We start from the raw sequence: 17,197 nt of genomic DNA, 5'->3' as shown, positions 1-17,197 counted from the left end.
ATGCATTTGAGAATGTAAATAAAGCATGCGTTTGTACAAATAACCATGTCGTAGCTGCACCAAATGCCTTAGAGCTATGTATATCGCCAGCCTGGACTTTATTTCAGTCGTAGCTGCACCAAATGCCCTAGAGCTATGTATATCGCCAGCCTCGACTTTATTTCAGTCGTAGCTGCACCAAATGCCTTAGAGCTATGTATATCGCCAGCCTCGACTTTATTTTAGTCGTAGCTACACCAAATGTCTTAGAGCTATGTATATCCCCAGCCTCGACTTTTTATTCCTGTCGTTGCTGCACCAAATGCCTTAGAGTTATGTAAATCGCCAGCCTCGACTTTATTTCAGTCGTAGCTGCACCAAATGCCTTAGAGCTATGTATATCGCCAGCCTCGACTTTATTTTAGTCGTAGCTACACCAAATGTCTTAGAGCTATGTATATCGCCAGCCTGGGTACTTTATTTCAATCGTAGCTGCACCAAATGCCCTAGAGCTATATAAATCGCCAGCCTCGACTTTTTATTCCTGTCGTTGCTGCACCAAATGCCTTAGAGTTATGTATATTGCCAGCCTAGACACTTTATTTCAGTCATTGCTACTCCAAATGCCTTAGAGCTATGTAAATCGCCAGCATGGACACTTCATTTCAGTCGTAGCTGCACCAAACATCTTAGAGTTATTTAAATCGCCAGCATGGACACTTTATTTCAGTCGTAGGTGCACCAAACACCTTAAAGCTCTGTAAATCGCCAGCCTGGACACTTTATTCCAGTCGTAGCTGCACCAAACACCTTAGAGCTATCTTTATTGCCACCCTAGACACTTAATTTCAATCGTTGCGCCAAATGTATGTGCATTTTTATTCTATTTCGCGCTTGCTTCCAAATGTTCATAAGAATTGTAAAAAATGAAAACAAGGATTAATAACCTGACATAAAAATAGAATGCCATAAACAGTGAATAATTAAAGCATTTGACATTTCATTACATCCTTGAATGGCGTAGGTCGGGATTGTCTTCATGATAAATGGGTAAAAATATATGATATATGTCAAATAACTTCTATCGTCTGTTTAAAGCATGTATTAGACTGTATACACGTTAACGCTATAACAAAACTTGCACTTTCTGGAATTCATGAAAACTGTTTTAAAAGAAACTATGGTTTACTATGTTAACTTTAAAATGAACAAGTTTGTATATATTAAGCAATATTTAACTAGTTTTTCCTTGTTTCACCACTCATCCCGTCTGAACCCAACGATTCAGTTTTAGGGTATTATTATAGTCATATTATAACACATCAAATATAAACATACGTGTACTTGTATATATAGTTTTGAATGGCTCTGTTAATTTTATTACACCGAGGTGCAGCATGTTTCTGTTTAAAATTGCATTCATCGAACGACCTTTTAAGGAAACATTAAAGGGAATTTCCATCAAACAGATTTAGTTGAAATAATACTATTTAACGATAGCAAATTCATGTATAATTGCATTGGTCAGTGTCAGACAGTGCTAAAAATAAAGTAAACACTGTACAAATGCCCTATAATTGATAGGTATACAAACCTTATATAAATATAGTTTCGACGATTAAACATAAACATTTTTCAGAGCTGTGGGGCCACTCTAGATGTCATTCATCGCAGTTTTCGCGGCATTTTGGGTACAAAATTATTCTTTTGGCGAATATCCCATCAGCCGATGGGGGTAAAACTCCCCCTTTGGCTTCAAAATTCTGTTTAAGTCACACTTGGGGATGTGACGGGGTCAAGCCATAATGCAGCCATTATAGGGCGCGGGTAGACCTTTATAAACTCAACAACAACAACAAACATAAACACTTGATCAGACATCTGTGTAGCTGTTTATTATACAAGAAACCTACAGATGACCTAGTCCGTTAGTTTCATTTAGTACATACACATTTAATACTTCTCATTCTATAATAAGATTTAAAATGCATGTTTAGACTATATGCCACGTAGTATTTTTATATATATGTTATAGTATCAAATGTCAAACTATCCAACTTAAATTATGAAATATGCCTTCGAATGTACATGAAAACCATGTTTCATGAGATTTTTTTGTAACAAGCAATTTAAAACAGAAATAGTGATGCGCATCTCAAACTGCTGTGACATGCCATAATTGGATCATGTTCACCTATTTGTTCATTATGAAAAGCTGTTGCAGTAGTCATATTCGTCGTAAAATACTTTATAAAATGGATTTAAAATTGTTGGGGTAATAATACTTTTATCGACGCCTTGAATTATGTTTATGTGCAAAATCGTTCAGGCTTTTCCTGAATATTGTATCATTTTTGAAACCGTCTTCATTGTGTCTGTTCATTCATTTATTGTCATATCAACACGGTCACCAGATGGTGGAGTTTTTTTAGCGAAAAACACGAAGCGTGTGGATAAACTACAGAAGACAGAAAGACATGCAACCCTTTATATAAAGGAATGAATGGTATGATTTATAGAGCTAAATATCACCTACATTTGTATATACTCTTAAGTAAAAGAAACTCTTTTTGTGCGCATGAACTTGTATAGAATATGTGCAACTCGGATACGAAAATGTCGACCGACAAAAGCAATGTAAGGATGGCCCTGAAGATAATAATCTTTATACTATAAAAAGGGTATGTCTGTTTTAAAAGATTACGATAACTATCGCATATTTTAAAGCGTCATGGATTAACTGCTGCGTGTATAAGACCAACATTTGGCCTTTAGAATAGCTTTATCAATATCATGTATGTATATTTCTAATTTGCTTTTTATTAAAGATATATATAGTTTTTCAAATGCCATATGAACGCATCCAAAAAACACCCAGGGGTAAATATTGGTCATATAAACGGGGTATATGTTTGCACAAAGGTGGATGTATTGTGTACACTAGAATGAAGCTTTACAATGCGTGAACACGTTGATCATTACATTTGGTCGATTTGCAAAAAAAAACTGTTAGTAACCGGCAGAACGTTTTTCACTTATTCACAAGCATGGCTAAAACTATTCATTTTGAACTGCATTGGCAGTCGCAATGCCCTTGGCACTTTTATTCGTTTATTTGATCAGATTTTGCAATTATAATTGCCAAATAATGCATTTGTAAGCAGATTATTTCCCATAATTGATATTCGTCTGACAAATTACTGAAAGGTTTAATACGCTTTCTCATCATATATCTGTATAGTGTAAACATTCAGGTCATAAGATTTAAATTATTGAAATCATTTTAGAGCCGATGGGATGGCAGTATTTTTCACAATATTCGACTTTTAAATTCAAACTTTTGATCGACGTATAATGTGTCCGTGCTAGACTTGAACATAGACTTCCAAATAAACAATAACCTTCGTGTGCGTGTTGAGCAGAGATTACAATTACATAATTTTATTTAATATACAATATCGTACTTGATTAGCACCTCGTTTATATATAAATATAGACTATTGAGCACATTACTACTTGTAGAATCTTTAGCATATCAATTTAAAACCACGAGTGAGTGAGAGTGTTCTAGCGGTATCGTGGGTAAAATGACAGAGGCGTTACATCCTGCTGTACTCTTTTTTTATTGTTTGGTGATAAAGTTTGATTTTCCATACAAATGTTTAAAAAAAAACTAAAAAAAAATCGCTGAATTCTAATTAAATGCATTTGCGTGATTCACTGAACACAGGGCTAAATGCAGGATACTACGCAATTGCCATGATAAGTAAGGAGTCCGATGTACACATAAGCTTGTCAAGAAATTTAGCCATTGGTGGTAATGTTAAAATTGAAGGCATTGTGACTAAATATCATTAACGTGTCATTCGAAAGGGTACTGCTTTATAATTACTATTATGTAAATTGAATGACCGAAATTAAGTTACAGATAAAGTTATGGCAGTTTGTATTCGTGTTCTTTATTAAATTGAAAACGGACGTGTAAAGACTTTTTTGAAATAATTAAATGCAAAAAATGTATGTTTGTAATATTTGTTACGTATATGTTTTTACATACTTTTTCTCTACATGTCAAAAACTTGGAAATGATACAAAATAATATGGTCCGGAGGCAACCAAAATTCCAAATACTGCACATTGAATACCTGAATTATTTAAACTTAAATCAGCGTGGCCTAATAACATTTAATATCCTCACAATTTTTTTTTAAACTCTACAAATTGGGCCTTAAATAAATACATCCGGAATGATAATGAGAGAAATTCCCAAAAAAATACATTTGATTTATTTTCCCATATCTTCCCATTTGAAGTACGTGTCCTTTCCCTTTTGTATATATATCCTTTTCACTTTTGATGTGGTTGTCAATGAATAAATTTCCTGCATATAATAGTTTATGTAAATGCATCCTGCGAAATTGAAATTGCAAAGAAAACAAAAAAACAAATGAAATATAAAACAATATTGAGGTTTTATTGGGTTGCGAACCAACACTGGTAAAGTCAAGACAAAAATAGTAAACCCATGCAATTTGAACCGACGTCTTAACCACAAGGCCACAAGGACTTAAAGAGAGAGGATATTTTGACCTTTTAAACTACATTGATAACATCACGTAATTATGTCAAGCATCTAGTCACACAACAACGAATCGCTGAAACCCGTCATTAAACACTATTGAAAATTGTGATCTTCAAATACTTGAGCACATATCATCAATTGCTAAAGGGTTCCACTTAAACTAGGGATTTTTATACTTGAAATATCAAAGAGCAAACTATTTATAATATAATAAGCTAGTCAATTTAGTATTTGGGGTCCAACAAATTCCTTCACAAACTTTTTGTATATTTTGTGATTATATTTATAGATTATATTTTTGCCTGTGAAAAGTCCTCACCCCGAGCTCACGCGGAAATTCAAACTGAAGACATTTAAAATTTGAACAATATTTTATTTTACCGATGACCCGTATTTATCACCATACTTACCATTTGCGATTTCCATATAGACGGTGTGCTTGTTAACAGTCATACAAATCAATAGGCTGTAAATTTTAAAACTATGGAAGACGGTCAGGGTTATAAATTCAAACCAACCACACAACTTAAAAAAGATATGCGTTTTGATCGCCCGTGCATGTTTACACAGTATTTATAAATTGTGTACTTCCTGCTTGTACATTCTTTGATTTTAATAATCTTATTATTCTTAATAGTACAAATGCTTCATACGAGGCAGTCAATGATTTTGAATATCCTTTCCAGTTCGATCTGTGCGCCTATCTTTCACTATTATTATGTGATGGATACAGCTCCGAACAGTCAACTAGAGACAGTACGTGTGATTGTATAATAAGGGGTGGGGGGGGGGGGGTAGGGGGCGGGGGGATGTAGGTTGTTAAAAAGTTTGTCTCAATGACAATTATCCGATCAGATCGAAATATACATATATTCTTTTTAATGTCGATAACAGACAGATCCGTATTTCCTTATCAGGGGGATGCATGTCTAGTACAGAGTGCCCTATGTACAATGACGAGGGTGACATTGAGGTCTTCATTGTTCAAACAGATGGTTGATTATCCAAAAACAAACCTTCAGTTAATACAAACCTACAGTTATTTTCGGGGGAAACACAGACTTGTAAGTTCTTCTTTTTATCATTTAAACATACATTTATATCACATCTATTCTAAATCTGATTCTTCACTAAAAAGGAGTAAAATTGATACATTACAGCAAAAAGTGTTCTAAGAATTGACGAATTTCGCATTCTACCATTTGTTCATGCTTTCAGCGGATGTCAAACAGTATCACGGAAATATGGCATATGAGGGAAGTAGCAATAACTTAAGAAGGCAACACCAGATCCCCTTTTTAAATAACATTCAGAAGGGTTTTTTTTTCTTAAGGAGAGCACACAAGAACATTTCAAAACAGCAGGTGAATACATAGTTTTGTCATTGGATAGAGGAAAACCAGAGGAGGAACTTTAAAATTAGTGCAAAAAGTGAACACTGCAAAAACGATTCCCCAAGTGCAAACCTTGCCACCAACGAAGGCAGCTACGAAATACCACAGCTAAAAAGTGTGCTTAATTTTAAGTGCAAATATGGACTGGTAAAATTGTGAGGCATTAAAATGGGGATGCACCTGTAAGAAGACACGGATTAACATGCTCGGTAGGTTTTGGTGAATGTTAAGTTGCCAAAATAGAGAACGTCTGAAAGACATTAATGACATGAATATGTAATGAGCTAGTGTTTTGCTCTTTACTACGTCTGATGAACATCGTAATAAAACGAAGGTGGGGTTCTTTGAGCGGCATAGACTGCCTTTGTTTTATCTAAAATGGTGTAATAAAAGAAAAGTTATCTTTGATTTAAGTCAATATTATTAAATCAAAATGTTACCCTCCGACGTAGCATATATGACGTAATTTATCACGTGATATGCACACACTGGTATTGATTCAGCTGAATACGCACAGTGGGAACTGCATGCGACCAATGCCTAGGCGCGTTTTCGGGTTCTGTTTATAAACAGTCAACAGGCGATATGTGAGTACACTCTTAAATAATAGTACAATTTTTAATAATCCCAACAGAATCATATGTTTAAAACTTACTTTAAATACGCATATGAATTTGACAAAGTATAGATATGGCAACACATATAAACCAACCCCAACGCACAAATAAAGCGAATCAGTTTGAAATCATCCTGAATTAAAGCCCGTAGTGGTGACGCACTTTTTTTACTCTCAAGATTGGCCCAAAATGAGCATTGACTATAATTTGCGTATCCATGTCATTATAAAATATGCAATCATGTTTCGTTCTCAGTGGTCAGTCCTTCAAGCGCTTTTTCCGCGCCGTCTCCGGAAGCAGCTGTCGTTTCCGTGTTGCCGAGCGCCTGCTGCTTGGCCTCTAATGTGGCGGCGGCCTGCTGCCAATTCCGGAAGGCGATGACACCCTTGTCCTGCACCTCCTTCCGACCCTTGGCAGTCACAACCTCCCCACCCCTACTGACGATGATCAACTTCGGCACCGCCGTCACGTTGTACTTCATTTTTAACTCACTGGTAAAAAAACGATATGCAACTAGATTGATTGAGCATAATATATAAACTGTGGCGTACATGACACTAGTACTCGAGTCGAGATAGACTTTCAGGTTAATGTACATTATATGAGTCAGATAAAAAATGTTGTTCTTATTTTACCGTAAGTGTTTTGATATTTTGTTCCTCGATTTTAGAATCAACGGCGTAATTATATTTACTAAACAGAAGATGGCACAAGGGTATCAGACTGAGCAATGTTGTTATCTGACTAGTAGTTATAGTATATATATATCCATACGTCAAGTAAATGCAAAGTATAAGTTCTCTCACTCTTTAAAGGGATCATCGTTTGGAAGAGCAAGCCAACTCCTGTGTTTGATCATAAAGTACTTCTCCATTTCATCAGCGGTTCTGTCGAAGCTGAGGAAGACCACCTCAAAGTTGGCCTTACGGTTCAAGAGCTCATCATAGAGATCGCACAGAAGCGGGGTGAACTGCTGGCAGGGTGGACACCACCCGGCTGAGAAGTATAGCCCAACGAGTTTCTCATCGAGCGCGACGTGACCCAGAACACGCCCGGGAACCTCCTGGTCCTCCGGTTTAACGTCCGGTTTCTTGTCAAAGTTAGTCAGGTTCAATTGTTGGGTCAATGTTTCTTCGTCAGGAGTAACAACTTTCTTTTCGTAATACTCTTTTGTAAACAGATATTTGTCTCTAAACAAATCCATTTTTAATAATGTCTCACAACAGGCTTAACCTTTTTAGGAGACCAATGCATTATCAGTAAGTATTACATTCTTCATCATTCAAAACAATCGTTTAATATGAAAGTGACCTACACTAGTAATTGTTTACATAGGTGCATTGTGGGATTTGTTGATATTATTATCCAAGCGACGCAAATGGTATAGTAAAAAATTATGCCGATTATAGCAGTCTACATTTTCGCCAGCACCGACCTCATCATCATCATCGTCATCATCATTATCATCATCGTCGTCATCATCATCACCAACATCAACATCGCCGTGGTGGTGTGGTAGTGGTGTTGGTGGTGGTGATAGTGGTGGTGGTGGTGGTGATACTGGTAGTAGTGTTAGTGATTTGGTCATTGGTAGCCTAGGAGTGGTGTAAGTGATGATAGTGGTAATAGAGGTGGTGGTAGTGTTAATGGCAGTAGTGGCAGTGGCACTTCTTATAGTGTAGTGGTTATAGTAGTGGTTGTTGTAGTGATAGTGAAACAGGTAGAAGTGGAAAAAGGGTACTAGTTAAAGTGGTAGTAGTGGTATAAAGGTTAGTAGTGATAGTGATAGTAGTGGTAAAGGTTAGTAGTGATAGTGGTAGTAGTGGTTAAAGTGGTAGTAGTGGTATAAAGGTTAGTAGTGATAGTGATAGTAGTGATAAAGGTTAGTAGTGATAGTGATAGTAGTGGTAAAGGTGGCAGTAGTAGTCAAAGTGGTAGTAGTAGTTAAAGTGATAGTAGTGGTATAAAGGTTAGTAGTGATAGTGATAGTAGTGGTAAAGGTGGCAGTCGTAGTCAAAGTGGTAGTAGTAGTTAAAGTGGTAGTAGTAGTTAAAGTGATAGTAGTGGTATAAAGGTTAGTAGTGATAGTGATAGTAGTGGTAAAGGTTAGTAGTGATAGTGGTAGTAGTGGTTAAAGTGGTAGTAGTGGTATAAAGGTTAGTAGTGATAGTGATAGTAGTGGTAAAGGTGGCAGTCGTAGTCAAAGTGGTAGTAGTAGTTAAAGTGGTAGTAGTAGTTAAAGTGATAGTAGTGGTATAAAGGTTAGTAGTGATAGTGATAGTAGTGGTATAAAGGTTAGTAGTGATAGTGATAGTAGTGGTATAAAGGGTAGTAGTTAAAGTGATAGTAGTGGTATAAAGGTTAGTAGTGATAGTGATAGTAGTGGTAAAGGTTAGTAGTGATAGTGGTAGTAGTAGTTAAAGTGGTAGTAGTGGTATAAAGGTTAGTAGTGATAGTGATAGTAGTGGTAAAGGTGGCAGTCGTAGTCAAAGTGGTAGTAGTAGTTAAAGTGGTAGTAGTAGTTAAAGTGATAGTAGTGGTATAAAGGTTAGTAGTGATAGTGATAGTGGTAGTAGTGGTAAAGGTGGCAGTAGTAGTCAAAGTGGTAGTAGTAGTTAAAGTTGTAGTAGTAGTTAAAGTGGTAGTAGTAGTTAAAGTGATAGTAGTGGTATCAAGGTTAGTAGTGATAGTGGTAGTAGAGGTAAAGGTGGTTAAGGTGGCAGTAGTAGTCAACGTGGTAGTAGTGGTTAAAGTGGTAGTAGAAGTTAAAGTGGTAGTAGTAGTTAAAGTGGTAGTAGTGGTATCAAGGTTAATAATGATAGTGGTAGTAGAGGCAAAGGTGGTATAGGTGGCAGTAGTAGTTAAAGTGGTAGCAGTAGTTAAGTGGTAGTATTGGTTAAAGTGGAAGTAGTAGTTAAAGTGGTAATAGTAGTTAAAGTGGTAGTAGTGGTTTAATCGGTAGTAGTAGTTAAAGTGGAAGTAGTAGTTAAAGTGGTAGTAGTAGTGATAGTGGTAGTAGTGATAAAGGTGGCAGTCGTAGTCAAAGTGGTAGTAGTGGTTAAAGTGGTAGTAGTGGTATAAAGGTTAGTAGTGATAGTGGTAGTAGTGGTATAAAGGTTAGTAGTGATAGTGGTAGTAGTGGTTAAAGTGGTAGTAGTGGTATAAAGGTTAGTAGTGATAGTGATAGTAGTGGTAAAGGTTAGTAGTGATAGTGGTAGTAGTGGTTAAAGTGGTAGTAGTGGTATAAAGGTTAGTAGTGATAGTGGTAGTAGTGGTATAAAGGTTAGTAGTGATAGTGGTAGTAGTGGTTAAAGTGGTAGTAGTGGTATAAAGGTTAGTAGTGATAGTGATAGTAGTGGTAAAGGTTAGTAGTGATAGTGGTAGTAGTGGTTAAAGTGGTAGTAGTGGTATAAAGGTTAGTAGTGATAGTGGTAGTAGTGGTATAAAGGTTAGTAGTGATAGTGGTAGTAGTGGTATAAAGGTTAGTAGTGATAGTGGTAGTAGTGGTTAAAGTGGTAGTTGTGGTATAAAGGTTAGTAGTGATAGTGGTAGTAGTGGTTAAAGTGGTAGTAGTGGTATAAAGGTTAGTAGTGATAGTGGTAGTAGTGGTATAAAGGTTAGTAGTGGTAGTGGTAATAGAGGTGAAGGTGGGGGTAGTTGTTAAAGTGGTAGTAGTGGTAAAGGTAGAAGTAGTGGTAGAGGTGGTGGTAGTTGTTGTGGTTGTGATAGTGGTAGTACAGTAGTAGTGATAGTGGTCTTTGCAGTTGTAAGAGCAGTGGTAGCAACGATGGTGGCGGTTGAGGTAGTGGTTATGGCAGTAACAGTTAAAACGTTGCAAAAGTAAAAAGTAGTACACCCAAGCCTTAGCTCTATGGAACGGTGTTCTGTGCTTTGGGGCGCTGAAACACATTCTTCAATAATAATTCAATCATTTTAACCTGTGTTTACAATGGAAATGGAAATACAGGTATTTCAAGAAGAAGCATGGTGTTATAACAATGCCTGTTTATTTGTTTCCATGTTATCTACAATATAGTGTATAAGCTTCAAGTTTTATTTACAAAATATCCAGAAGGTCATGGCCCATATGGACAAATACATCCATGCAAATAAGTGTTACAGTTGAATCAATGCATATACTCATCCAAAATTAAATAACCAATGTGTTTTTGTTTTTGTTTCAGGCATGTTTTACCATAAAGTGTATCTAACAAACTTTAATTGGGGCAACATGAATGGCAGCCAAGTATCTATTTATCTCGTAAACTTATATACTTAAAGTAGCACACCACTAACGGACACTAGTTCAAACTGTGATCAGCTTCATAATTTCTTAATGTGTATCATTTCCTGGATTCAGAAAACCCTAAAAATATTTGTAGTCCTGTGCTTAACAACATAGGCTAAAGCATTAAAGTTGAAGAGTTTGAAGTGGAGGTTTTCATTAGGGGTGTACTACCTTAAACTATAATTTATTCTCACAAATTCTGTTGTCGTATAGGCATACACTATTTTCTAAAACACACACCAGACTCACCGACCAGTCCATGCCCCCAGCGAGTGCCCACACCAAATCAGTAGTCTGTTCAATTTTGCATTCATTAAAATTACATCTAAAACTTATAAGTATGTCCAATAAATAATTGAAGTGGTTAACGATGTTTAGTTCCGTCTTTATTGGCGCCATTAAACGCGATTAACCTCAATGACGTCATTGGTAAATACGTCAATATGGCGACGTCCTAACATTACAATAAAAAAATGTAAAAGGTAAACGTTTATAATGGACGAACAGAATAAGAATATTGCTTGGCTGTCTGTTCATGACATTCAGAAAGAACCAAACCTTTGTTCCAGTGTTGATTTTGCGAATGGACCCGACAGAATATGGGCGAATTCAACAGATACGTGGGGAAACGAAAAAATCGCATCCACGATTCAAAATATTGTTGAAAGGAAAATCAACGCTGAAAATAAATTCCAATCATCACCAACCTCTGAAGAAATTCTAGCTGGGCTTCGATTTCAAGATGTGCGAAACATTTACATCGAAAGTGATTGTCATCTCTGCAGGTAATTCAGCATCTGTCTGATGAAATATCGCTATGGCACACATAACATTAAACTATTTTTTTTGTATCAGCAGTTATTAAATAATATGATATTGATACTGGTTTAAGTAAACCAAATCTTATCTGGGATCTACGTATGCTGAAATATCAATTAATTATCAGTTAGGGCATCTTTGCTTTCAAATATCGAAATGTAAAACATGGGTCATAAAATATTTATGACATAGTACAATTATAGTGTATATTATGTTTATTTTTTAATAATTTCAGCCATTATACTTCAGTCAGTCTTCCGGCGTATGAACATCTGAATGATGGCAAAAATCAGGTGGGACTTTTCTATCATCGTTTGCATGAAGCAATATTAAGGTGTATTGAATGCTAATAATAATATGCGACCATGTTACAGTATTAAAAGTACTCGCATATGTCCGAGTTAAAATAAACAGCCAAATATCCGGAAAAAATATGATTTAAGAAGTAAACAAAGCATTCAAAAATACACCCACAACGATAATTAAAAAAGAAATATTTCACTCTTCATCTCTTCATTGATGAGTCCAAAAACACTATCTCTTTCCAGATTCAGAGCGCCTACTACGAGGCGGCTGATGGACGGCAAAGACGCCTGAGTGGCGGGAGTGCCTGGGGCGACCAAGAGGTCCGATTCAACAACCCCTTCGACCCGCGTCTGTACGTCAATTTTTTGCACGAATAAATCCTACCTTATCAATCATTTAAGGTGTCCGACGAACAGTTATGCTAATTGTGAATGTCTGGTGACCCTTTAATATTTTGTATCCATTGAATGGGTTTATGTGTAAAAAACAAATCAGACCGAACCTGCGGTTTCAAACAAGTTGTTTGACCTTTGATCATTGGAGAAAATAAGCCATTTCATGTCCAATTTCACTTTTTATTACAAGACATTGCTTGCAAATTTGAGTACAATTGTATTATACAAGACGAATTTTTATGCAAGACATCACAGACGGGGCTGAAAAGGTTCAGGCGTGAATGTACTTTTTGTCGTAATTAAAATGAAGCTAAACATATGTTTTAATAATAGATCGAAATAAACAGGGGTGACATGAATCGATATACCCAGGTAAAACATTAACATTATTAAATAAAGAGAGCGCCATAATGTTAGAAACTTGTAAAAGCTTGAATAAAACATGAACCACCCACCATCCGGATGGTAGCCAATGAGGCATTTCGCATGAAATGTCTGCTGTGCAATTTAGGAGATATGTAGAAAATGTTCCATACCCGTATGATCGATATTTAGGTGCGTAATCGCATTCTTTAAAATTATAAATGTCTACCTATTTCAGAAATTTGAGCATCGCGGTAAGCTCGAGACGTGTATCCTGTGTTTCTTATCGTTAAAGCATACGAAATGTATGTTTGAATATGTAAATGCACATGCGTAGCCATTTATTTCTCACCATTGCAGCCGTTTTGACGGGCTCACACCATGCTTGAAACGGAAACACGTGGATTCTGAGAATCGGCCCGTTCTCGACGATATGAACTCCCTGATCATGACCCAAGATCCCGTAGAGTTTGCGGACACATACTATAGCAAATACAGGATGTACGTAAATGATCTCCAAAATGGTGGAGACCTGTCTTCCGGTGGAGACGTCTTCGGGTCTCGGCAGCCTCGGTCGGAAGTTCCGCAATTTGTTGGAGACGCAACCGATAATATGGGGCTTTGGCAAAGAATAGTATCGACTAAACGATTTTGGTCTGAAGATGACGACAACAACTCAAAGAGAACCAATAAATCTGTAAGACAAAGTTTTGGCATGGGCGACATGGCTGAAATAGGAAGCACATATACTTCTTCGGTTGCCATGGATGGGAGTGCGTGCGGGCGTTCGTTCAAGAACATGAAGGGCAGACCTCCGTCTGTATCTCAGAACGATAAGAACCCCTACACTGAAGAGAAAACCATTACCTCACAACAGGAACAGAGAGCCACCGGAAGGTCAAGAAAGGACATTTATGATTGGTTGTCCGGGTTACAGGCAGGGTTAGATCAGAAACAAACTACCACATCTATGCATGCACGTACAAATGAACAGCATACGCCATCGCCTCAAGTTCGAGGTATTCCGCAGATAGGTTGTTCTCAACCTCTGACTACTGCGCCGGTAGAGGTTAGAAAGATCCAGATTCTAACCAAACACAGTTATCCCAGCAAATCATCAACAACTGTTGGGCAAGAAGAATCAAACGACACATTGGTTTCGACACCAGATAGCGGCAAAGTATTTAGATCAAAACCAACACCGCAGACTGTGGCGACCACTTTCAATACGGATATGACCTCTCTTAAGAACGTCAACACGGCTTATTCTAGCAAAGCAGCTGGACAAGACCTCAAGGGTCGGGCGATACCCGTGATTACCGGACATAGTGGGATTGTTTCCGGTAAGGGTGGCACCATTATAAGGGCCCCACCTAAAAGCTCGCTTCATGCGACTTCTGCTGGCTTAAAAAGGTAAAGCATTGTCAAGTACAATTAGGTACTTTTGAATGATGCGTATTTTTGGACGATTCATTGTACTAATATAATAATAATTGTAAGAATCATTAAAGACAGTTTAGAGTACTTTTTTATCATTGAGGTGTTTCGGTTCGGTAATTTGACTCGTAAATGTCTTACTTTTAGTATCCATGAGTTTATGGATCAAGAGTACAAGCAAACATACATATTAAATAATAATGCAGGTCAAGCGACATAAATAGTGATTTACTTCATTGGGCATATATAATACAATAATAACATAATAACTCTATTTTGTATGTACATTTTCAGTGGTGAAATTAAGCATGACACCCAAACGACACAAAGTCTGGAGACTCGCGAGGTAATAGTCGCGTATGTATGCATGAAACATTCCCGTAACTCAATATTTTACTTTTAAATATATAATAAAAATTAAGTCATTTAATAATCGGAATTATAAATCGTACACCTATGATGATGTGGTGCCATAGAAACGGTTGGTTAATTGGACTAAATGGCGTATCACCTTTATCTAATAGTACTAGTACTTGACATCAAGATTCGTCTATTTCAAAAGGAACTGAGTTTACTTAATTAAACCTTAAATGGACTCACATTTTATTTTAGGCTCATCTGTAACGATTTAAAAAAAATAATATCTGTATAAATGAAAGCCTATATTTTCAGACAAACAACCAAACGACGTCGCGGGCGATGCCGGCGCACCAGCCACAGGTCGTGTTCCCCGGCCCCCGTTCCACCGACTTCCCCTCCCAGACTTCCATGTTCTGGTCCCATCAGCAGCGCGAGGCCGATCAACACTGGGAACAAGATGGCCGGCGCCAACACAAGCAAGACGACCACAAGACAACCTACTCAGACCTCTACTCCAATTTCGCCGATGGCGCCGACGGAAACTCGCGAAGCCCCCAGCCAAATTCTGCCACAGCAGATCAGAGTGGACGAACAAGGTATACAGAGTTTGACCAACGCGGTGATATGGGTGAGTGGAGTCGTGTTCACCGTCTTTCGTACGGTAATGAACAAGTTCATAAGCAGTTTGCCGAGAACAATGTAAAGCGTGACGGAAATTATGAACAGGAGTATCAAAATTTGGCAAAACCCACAGAGCAGCTTTTGCCGTCTGCTGGAAAGTGGATAGGAACACAAAATACGAGCGCTACTCGACCGCTATCTGAGACCTGGCACTATGTCTTTAGTCAACAACAACCTTCTTCCGATCCTCAACAAGTTTACCAATATGATCAATCCCGTCCCCAGGACGTTAAACTGGACGACGAAGTATGGTACATCAACGGCGTACCATTTCAGCACGCCAAGTCTTTGCAAATACCATTTCAGTATCCAGATTATGTTCAGTCCCCATCGCCATCGGCTTTACCGGTGTCGGCGCAATATTCTTCCGGCCATATTACGTCACAGTATCAATGGAGCGCCGGAAACTGCGACAATACTCAAGATACCACTACACAGTCGCAGGTTTTTGCGCAACCACCACCACAACTGCCGATTGTCTTCGACCCAGCTCGGGGATACCACGTGTACCAAATGAATCTACCGGCCAATGACTATGTTACAAGAAACAACGCCAATTACTGCAACACTACACGAGGCAAGAAATCGCAGGCCAATAATAGCGGCTATCACTTAGGGGTGCCGATTCCAAACAATCAAAACAACAACAGTTTCCTTAGAGATGACGGTAGTGTTGTTACCGGAGACTATAGGGTCGAAGTTGTAAAGCAAGAGCCATATACACGGTCACCGTGCGTGTCAGAAAGTCCATGTGAGAGTGTGGACGCTCATAGTTCGGACCGCTCGTCCTCGCACGAGCCGTTTGCCTCCTTGGAGAGCAGTAGCTGCATCAGTTCATTTGGAGATTTTGTGGACTCGTCTTCTCCCAGTCCTTTTGAAGACGTTGAAAGTGTAGACGTTAAATCCCATGGAGAAGGCACGCTTTTCCTTGACTGTTTAAATCAGTTTGAACAACCTCCTACGGAACCAAACCTTCCTATCAAATCGGTATGTGGGGATCAATGCCCTGAGTTACTGAGCGATGTTCCATTTAAGGCCAAGAAAATACGAATCATTCGTAATAGTTCCCATGCCCGTGAGCAAGCCATTGTAGCCGCCAACAAGCGGAAACCAACCAGAAACATGCGATCCGGCCTTATAACTATATTGTGACAGTTTTGTAATATAATTATTCTTTAAATATGTTTTTGGACTGTGAGTTGTGTTCTGTTTCATTCAAAAGATTAAGTGTTTGTGTGTGATGATGTTTTAATAAATTGATAGAAATTGGCAACATTATAATTATAAAGATTTAATTTTTCGGTTTGTGTTGATCAGTTCAGCTCTGTAAACCATGGTGTTCATGGTGGTCTGCCCGCGCCTCAATTCAGCTCTGTAAACCACGGTGTCAGTCACGATGGTCTGCCCGCGCCTCATTTCAGCCCAGTTAACCATGGTGTTCAAGGTGGTCTGCCCGCGCCTCAGTCAGCTCTCGGTTAACAATGGTTTTCATGGTGGTCTGCCCACGCCTCGATTCAGCTTTCTAAACAATGGTGTTTCGCGACGTGCACACGTTAGAGACGGCTAGGAGAAAATCAATCAAGGGGTCGCAGGTTCGATTCCCCGTCGCATGACTAAAAATACTAATCGTCTTCCAAAAGGGACGTTAAATGGGGGTCCCGTGTGACAGTGCTATACACGGGTGCACGTTAAAGAACCAGGGTAGCTCTATCCAGGGTTACATTCTGTCTGTGGACTATGCTCCAACAACCTAAAATGACAAACAATCATAACGGAGCACTCGCCGAATGGGCAAGGCCCGAGTGCGAGTAAAAATAAGCTTACACACCACCACCCGAAATGACGGGATGGTCCGCCCCATTAGCTCAATCGGTAGAGCGTTGGACTCTGAATTGGACAACCCGGGTTCGATTCCCGGGCGGACCAGGTCACCTCTGTTGTGATTGGTTATGAAATCCTTTCTACGTCCATTCACA

The 17,197-nt window shown here is 38.3% G+C and overlaps 3 protein-coding genes, 1 long non-coding RNA gene and 1 other non-coding gene across 6 annotated transcripts; 4 read left to right on the top strand and 1 right to left on the bottom strand.

Annotated features, from left to right (window-relative positions):
- The first annotated feature begins 2,271 nt into the window (after positions 1 to 2,271).
- LOC128214339 (uncharacterized) lies at positions 2,272 to 5,915 on the top strand. Its single transcript, XR_008257906.1, has 3 exons — positions 2,272 to 2,485; positions 5,479 to 5,625; positions 5,780 to 5,915. It is a non-coding gene; the product is annotated as an uncharacterized LOC128214339 (long non-coding RNA).
- LOC128214338 (nucleoredoxin-like protein 2) lies at positions 4,508 to 8,103 on the bottom strand. 2 transcript variants are annotated; one of them, XR_008257905.1, is made up of 3 exons: positions 7,379 to 8,103; positions 5,578 to 7,063; positions 4,508 to 4,875 (listed from the first exon to the last, which is right to left on the bottom strand). XR_008257905.1 is itself a non-coding variant. In XM_052920761.1 (2 exons), the coding sequence occupies exons 1-2, from the start codon at positions 7,774 to 7,776 to the stop codon at positions 6,811 to 6,813; spliced, it is 651 nt and encodes a 216-aa protein (XP_052776721.1). In that variant the 5' UTR covers positions 7,777 to 8,103; the 3' UTR covers positions 5,557 to 6,810. The 2 variants fall into 2 exon arrangements, 1 of the variants encoding a protein (XP_052776721.1); XM_052920761.1 differs by lacking the exon at positions 4,508 to 4,875 and having other exon boundaries at positions 5,557 to 7,063.
- A 3,252-nt stretch (positions 8,104 to 11,355) lies between these two features.
- Positions 11,356 to 13,355, top strand: LOC128213859 (uncharacterized). Its single transcript, XM_052919926.1, has 5 exons — positions 11,356 to 11,645; positions 11,915 to 11,972; positions 12,228 to 12,337; positions 13,104 to 13,301; positions 13,343 to 13,355. Exons 1-5 carry the CDS (start codon positions 11,356 to 11,358, stop codon positions 13,353 to 13,355), a joined length of 669 nt encoding a protein of 222 aa, XP_052775886.1.
- Positions 13,312 to 16,393, top strand: LOC128214953 (uncharacterized). Its single transcript, XM_052921676.1, has 3 exons — positions 13,312 to 14,156; positions 14,475 to 14,526; positions 14,853 to 16,393. Exons 1-3 carry the CDS (start codon positions 13,357 to 13,359, stop codon positions 16,371 to 16,373), a joined length of 2,373 nt encoding a protein of 790 aa, XP_052777636.1. The 5' UTR covers positions 13,312 to 13,356; the 3' UTR covers positions 16,374 to 16,393.
- A 677-nt stretch (positions 16,394 to 17,070) lies between these two features.
- On the top strand, positions 17,071 to 17,147 carry Trnaq-cug (transfer RNA glutamine (anticodon CUG)). Its single transcript has one exon. It is a non-coding gene; the product is annotated as a tRNA-Gln (tRNA).
- Positions 17,148 to 17,197: the final 50 nt, after the last annotated feature.

Source organism: Mya arenaria, chromosome 13 (genome assembly GCF_026914265.1).
Source record: "Mya arenaria isolate MELC-2E11 chromosome 13, ASM2691426v1".
Taxonomy (NCBI): Eukaryota; Metazoa; Mollusca; class Bivalvia; order Myida; family Myidae; genus Mya; species Mya arenaria.
This window is presented reverse-complemented; position numbering and strand designations above follow the sequence as displayed.

What these genes read in the sequence shown, in the direction of transcription:
- LOC128214338 (XM_052920761.1), bottom strand. Translation starts at nt 7,776, where the DNA reads ATGGATTTGTTTAGAGACAAATATCTGTTTACAAAAGAGTATTACGAA. An exon ending in AACGATGATCCCTTTAAAGA is followed by an intron (nt 7,064 to 7,378) that starts GTGAGAGAACTT and finishes TTTTTTTACCAG; the next exon opens with TGAGTTAAAAATGAAGTACA.
- LOC128213859 (XM_052919926.1), top strand. Translation starts at nt 11,356, where the DNA reads ATGGACGAACAGAATAAGAATATTGCTTGGCTGTCTGTTCATGACATT. An exon ending in AGTGATTGTCATCTCTGCAG is followed by an intron (nt 11,646 to 11,914) that starts GTAATTCAGCAT and finishes TAATAATTTCAG; the next exon opens with CCATTATACTTCAGTCAGTC. An exon ending in AACCCCTTCGACCCGCGTCT is followed by an intron (nt 12,338 to 13,103) that starts GTACGTCAATTT and finishes TCACCATTGCAG; the next exon opens with CCGTTTTGACGGGCTCACAC.
- LOC128214953 (XM_052921676.1), top strand. Translation starts at nt 13,357, where the DNA reads ATGGGGCTTTGGCAAAGAATAGTATCGACTAAACGATTTTGGTCTGAA. An exon ending in ACTTCTGCTGGCTTAAAAAG is followed by an intron (nt 14,157 to 14,474) that starts GTAAAGCATTGT and finishes GTACATTTTCAG; the next exon opens with TGGTGAAATTAAGCATGACA. An exon ending in AAAGTCTGGAGACTCGCGAG is followed by an intron (nt 14,527 to 14,852) that starts GTAATAGTCGCG and finishes CTATATTTTCAG; the next exon opens with ACAAACAACCAAACGACGTC.